At 40.5% G+C, this 5,620-nt stretch overlaps 1 protein-coding gene across 1 annotated transcript in view; it reads left to right on the top strand.

Annotated features, from left to right (window-relative positions):
- Positions 1-2,328: 2,328 nt before the first annotated feature.
- The window catches only part of LOC104508708 (cysteine-rich motor neuron 1 protein-like), a gene marked incomplete at both ends in the record, with an annotated part of 11,148 nt that continues 7,856 nt past the window's right edge, over positions 2,329-5,620 (top strand). Inside the window, one exon of the mRNA XM_010150423.1 lies at positions 2,329-2,502. Within this exon, the coding sequence (XP_010148725.1) occupies positions 2,329-2,502 (174 nt within the window). The remainder of the gene's footprint in view (positions 2,503-5,620) is intronic.

The following is a 5,620-nucleotide window of genomic DNA, read 5'->3' on the forward strand; positions in this document are numbered from 1 at the left end:
AGCCCTGGGAACACCACTTGTGACGGGCCTCAAAACTGGATTTAACTCCATTCACCACAATTCTTGGGGCCTGGCCACCCAGCTGGTTTTTTACCCAGCAAAGAGTACACCCATCCAAGCCATGAGCAGCCAGTTTCTCCAGGAGAATGCTGTGGGAAAAGGTGTCAAAGGGTTTACTGAAGTCTAGGTAGACATCATCCACAGTCTGTCCCTCATCCATTAAGTGGGTCACCTTGCCATAGAAGGAGATCAGGTCAGTCAAGCAGGACTTGCCTTTCATAAACCCATGCTGACTGGGCCTGATCACCTGGTTGTCCTGTACAAGCTGTGTGATGCCACTCAAGATGATCTGCTCCATAACATTCCCCGTCACTGAGGTCAGACTGACTGACAGGCCTGTAGTTCCCTGGATCCTCCTTCTGGCCCTTCTTGTAGATGGGCGTCACATTTGCCCACCTCCAGTCAGGTGGGACCGCCCCAGTTAGCCAGGACTGCTGATAGATGGTGGAAAGTGGCTCAGTGAGCACTTCCGTCAGCTCTCTCAGCATCCTTGGGTGGATCTCATTGGCCCCATAGACTTGTGTGTGTCAAAGTGATGCAGCAGGTCACTAACCACTTCCCCTTGGGTTATGGGGTCTTCATTCAACTGTACTTCTAGTTGTCCAGTTATTTCCATTTTACATATGTGCATTTGGTTTCTTCTTTAAGCATTATGTTTTGCACTAATTTCAATTAAAAACAGGAAAGTGAACACAACCTCAGTGAAGTTAGTTTTGATTAGTTGCCTATATGCTTGGTTTGTTTCTCCAAATTTTGGATTATACTTTACAATATTTCAGGAGAAAAATAGTTTGATTACATCAGATAGTTCATTTGTTAAGGAAGGGAAGGGTATTACCATCTAAGACTTTCATGTGTCAGTAATCATTTTAATATAGGACAGTAGTCCAGTGATACTAATTCATATAGGAATTAATCTATAATGTGATACTAAAGTATAAAAGCGTAGTAACTGAATGTAGATTTTTTCATAGTGTTTCTGTTTGTACGATAGGATGAAGTCTGTTTTAAGAAGTATTTTACCCTAATTCCATGGCTTTTTCTTTTCAGTTCACAAAATGGTATACTCACATAATTTCAGTGTATTGGGTTCTTATTCTGGTAACATGCATCAGGCTAACTATGTACCTTGTGCTTCTTAGACCACATTTGATAGATCTGCCACAGCTGAAGAATTGCTGACCTTCATGTTAGTAAGGCAAAAAAAAACCAAAATTAATCATGGTAAAATTAAATATAAACATTACAACTCTTCATACCGCATCCATTTTTAAATAGAAAACAAAGTAAGAAACTTAATATAAGTAAGCTTACATTTATGTATCCTAGTGTCAGCAGAATATGGTTGACATACCACTGAAAACAGGTCAGTTCTCTGACAGACTGATCCTAAATCCTTCATCGTAATAATGATGTGGGTGAAGGGAGTGGTGGACTCCAAATTGACTCTGCTGATTAACAAAGAATATATCGAGGCTGAATCCTGCAGCAATTAAATACAAATACCCTTAAGATACAAGTGAGGCTTTATCCTCCCTAGAACAACTGCTTGCATGTCCTGGCTGAGTGCAAGTAATGCAGCAATCCAAGCTGATGCATTCTCATCTCAGCAAAAGCTAGAGTGAAGGATACAGTTGTCAGAGCAGTTTATTTCCAAATGTCTCAGTTATAGTCATGTAAACAAATAATTTCTTGTAGGTGATTTAAGAAATATTTACAGTATCTACCATGACACCATTAGAACATGGGATTTTTTTCGTTCATGGTATAAGACCATCCTTAGCTCTTGTAAATGCTTTTATATTCTATTTGCTATCAGCTACTCACATGATAGATACAATCTAATATCCTGTAATATGTAAATATTTCATTTTAAATATGCTTCGTGCTTTCTGCTATTTCCCTCCATTCCATTTCTCTATTTTTTCCTATATTATTTAGGCAGTCCTGCATTTCTGTATGATTAAAAACAGTATAGGTGCAACAGAAAGAAGTGGTTGTATTTTTCCAAGGAAATGCCATCTACTACATCCTACCATCCCCTTCAATACACCTTTTTATTGTTTCCTGTGTATTGCCACTTTACTTCTAAGTATAAATGACAGAATTGTTATTTGCTTGGTCTAAAGTGTGCTTTAAAAATAAATGCCATCCATGCATGAAGTTGGTGTGGGGTTTTTTTCCTAAGCAACACATGTTTATTGGGACATATTTTCCTTTGATTTTGTGCAGAGGCAACCGCTTCTCTCATGCCTCCTGTTAAAACAGGCTCTTGCCTGTCAATGGATGGGCGCCGACATGAGAATGAGGAGAGCTGGCACGATGGCTGCAGGGAATGTTACTGTCACAGTGGACGGGAAATGTGTGCCTTGATCACCTGCCCTGTTCCTAATTGTGGCAACCCCACCATACATCCAGGCCAGTGTTGCCCATCGTGTCCAGGTAACATGGTTGCTTCTGTGTGCTTTGTAATTGCGCTTCATTTCACAGGTGTTCTGTTTCCCAGTACATGAAAATAATCTTACGCATCATCCAGGAGTTTAGGAAGGTTTCTATGCCTGAATGTAACACGATGAGTGACTTTCATTAATATCGTAGATGTGAAAAATGGGAACTTAAATATTTAAACCATGTATACGTTGTCGGTCCTAACATGTTTGTCTTTGACACATTGAAATCTTTAAACTAGAAGCTATTTCTAATCTTATTAGCTATATTAGCAAATTTATACTCATACACTATTCTGTTACCTGTAATAGTAAATTGGAATACACCATTACATTTTGTTAACTTGAAGCGAATTTGTTAAAATTCACCTCCCGATCTGTGCTTCACAACCCCTCAGAGGAGTACATGTTTGAGCAGGTGTCTGTAGTAACTGAACATTATGATTCTGTGTTCTGGGGGAAGGCTTCTGTTCCCCCAGTGGTACAGGATTATTTTAATGTTTTAGGTGGGAAGGCCAAGTACAATTAATGCTGCATTCCAATACATTTTTTAATTATAAGTTTTCATAGGAAAAAATCTATGAAAGATATTAGTGTGGGTAGAGTATAAGATTAATGTCTTCTGTCTTCATAACGATTCCTACAATACTTTGTGCTAAATAGGTTAAATTGTAATACAGTGACACTGTCTATGATTTTATTAGAAGTCATGTTACAGGTAGGAACAGCGAGACTCACGGTACTCTTATGAACAGCAAAACAGGCAGCACTGGCAAGCTGTAAGCAACTGCAGACTGTCTCAAATTCTTTGTGAAGAGCGAAACACCTCAGAGCATGCAAGATTAATATTTTTTGGTCTTTTGGCAGCACCAGCAGCTAGTGACTTTGTGTACAGAGAATGAGTGTGGGTGCATCCGTTCATAAGCCTAATGTGCAGTTTGTGGAAGAAAGATCAGTGTAAGAAATGAGCAGAACCGGTGTTCTCACGTTTCTTGGGGCTAAGATCAGTGAGCACCAGCAATGTTGGTCTCTTGTATAAAATAGTTGCTTGCCCATCCTTTCCTGCTGTTGAGGTACTAGTCACCTAGCTGCTGTATTAGCAACCTCGTAGTTGGTGTAAACTCATATAATGCTAGGGCTGACACAGCGTTTCTTAAAGTGATTGCATATGAATAATACGGCCAGATTAGTCCCAGTGTGGTTTTGTTTCCCCCCCCTGAGGATTTCTGATTGTATTTTGCAGTGTAATGATTTCCCACAGACAAATGAGTGTCATGAACTTCAGTAGGTAGGAATGCAGTTTGAGACTGTGTGAGCATGTCACTCAAATGTGGCTGGCATAAGGATATCAAAATAATTAGTGTTTTTGAGTTGCACTGTTGACATACCAACAGGGAAGTGTTGTCTTTCAGAGATCATTTTTTCAGACTGGAAAAAAGTGATTATAATCAATTTCATATTTTATTAGTTTTCAACAGAAGAGGATATACATTGACTGCTAAATCATAACCGTGTTTCTGTATATTAAGAGGTTTAAGTGGATTGTCGCAATGCTTGTGGAAAACTCCAGGTTTCTTGTAAGATTCATAAAGCCGTTAACTGCTAGTGAGTTGCTTCCCAGAAAGAGCGTATTGGTTTGGCTAGTTGCTCTTTCAGGGATATAATAGTTGTATGTTTGTAACAATTCATTGGAAGTCATATATCAACCTCAATGCTGATAAGGGAGCGGTGAGCAATACCATATATACAGCAATACTATGGTTATGCGTGTCTGATTACGAGCAGGATGTGAGCTGTAGTAAACAGGCCTGTGACTCTGCAGAGAACTGAATGCTAAGGGGATGACTGAGAATATTTCCAGAAAATAGTTAGTGTTGCCATTGCCGTGGGGAGTTAGGATGGCCTTGCAAAAACTATCTATTGCAAAAAAAATCTATTGTGGCAGCCGAAATGAAAACCAGACAGTGACAAGGCAGCAGACAGCTACTCACTTCAGGTAAATGCTACTGAATCACATACGTGGCATACTTTGTGAATAGACTGAGATGGGCCAGAGTCAGGTTCCTGGAGTTCTACTGATTGTTCTCCAGAAATGAAAACAAATAATTCAATGGTGTATCTTCTACCTGGCAGTGTCACAGGGGCACAAATGCGATTGTCCGCACAAGTTCAGCAGTGCTGTGGCTGTGGAGAGAAGCACGTGCACTTTGTGAGCTTGGGGCTCCTGAAAAGACTAGAGGAGCTGCTGTGGATTTGGTTTTTCTGTCCTTAACCAAGATATTTGGATTAGGATGGTGTTCACATTAGGCATCTTTATAATTAAGTAGGAGAGAAGGACCTTCAGAAAGTGGTTTAGAGATGCAGAGTCATTACCTGGAAGTCACTTTCTCATCCCCTCCATTCATAGCCCAGGAAACCTGAGATAGCTCAGTTCTTGACACAAGCACTTACTTGTCTAGTGGTAGATGGGATGAATTCAGGCTGAAGGAAAACATCAATTACAAGCCTGAAGCTTCATGTTGCAGCCTGTGACTTTCAAACCAGTGGCTTCTGTAGCTGAATAAAATGTGCTGTGTGAGGTACTCAGTCCCTGTACACTGTGCATGGAAAAGCAGGTTGACTCACTCCAGGTCCAAAGCAGCCAGCACAGTAAGCTGGCAACTGTTACTGCCCCTTCTGTGGGGGTGGACTTCAAAGCATTTGAAGCGGGCTCTGTGTTCCAGTTCTTGGCATAACCTTTTGATGATGGTAAGCGCTTAAACACTTTCAAAGTGCAGGACAGGCTGCTGCTTAGTTTTAAAACACCGAGAGGTAAAGAGAGTTCCCCTATTTTTATAATACAGTGGTTAGAGGACACTCATGATGAACGAGGGCAGAAGTTTCAGTACCTTTCTTCATTTGAAGGAGGACACGTCTAATCTCTAAACTACTCAGGTTAGAGTCTGGGTAAGCCTTTTAGCCAAGGCTGTAGAGGTAATGGAATTAATCCTGTGAAAAGGAATTTGGGGAGGTACAGTCACTGAAAGTAAGAGTATACACACTGATCAGCAGATGACAGTTGTCTCTTGGAATTCCTACACAGCAGTTTGGTTTGATTTTCCCCCCCCCCCACC

Source organism: Eurypyga helias, unplaced genomic scaffold, assembly GCF_000690775.1.
Source record: "Eurypyga helias isolate BGI_N326 unplaced genomic scaffold, ASM69077v1 scaffold48944, whole genome shotgun sequence".
Taxonomy (NCBI): Eukaryota; Metazoa; Chordata; class Aves; order Eurypygiformes; family Eurypygidae; genus Eurypyga; species Eurypyga helias.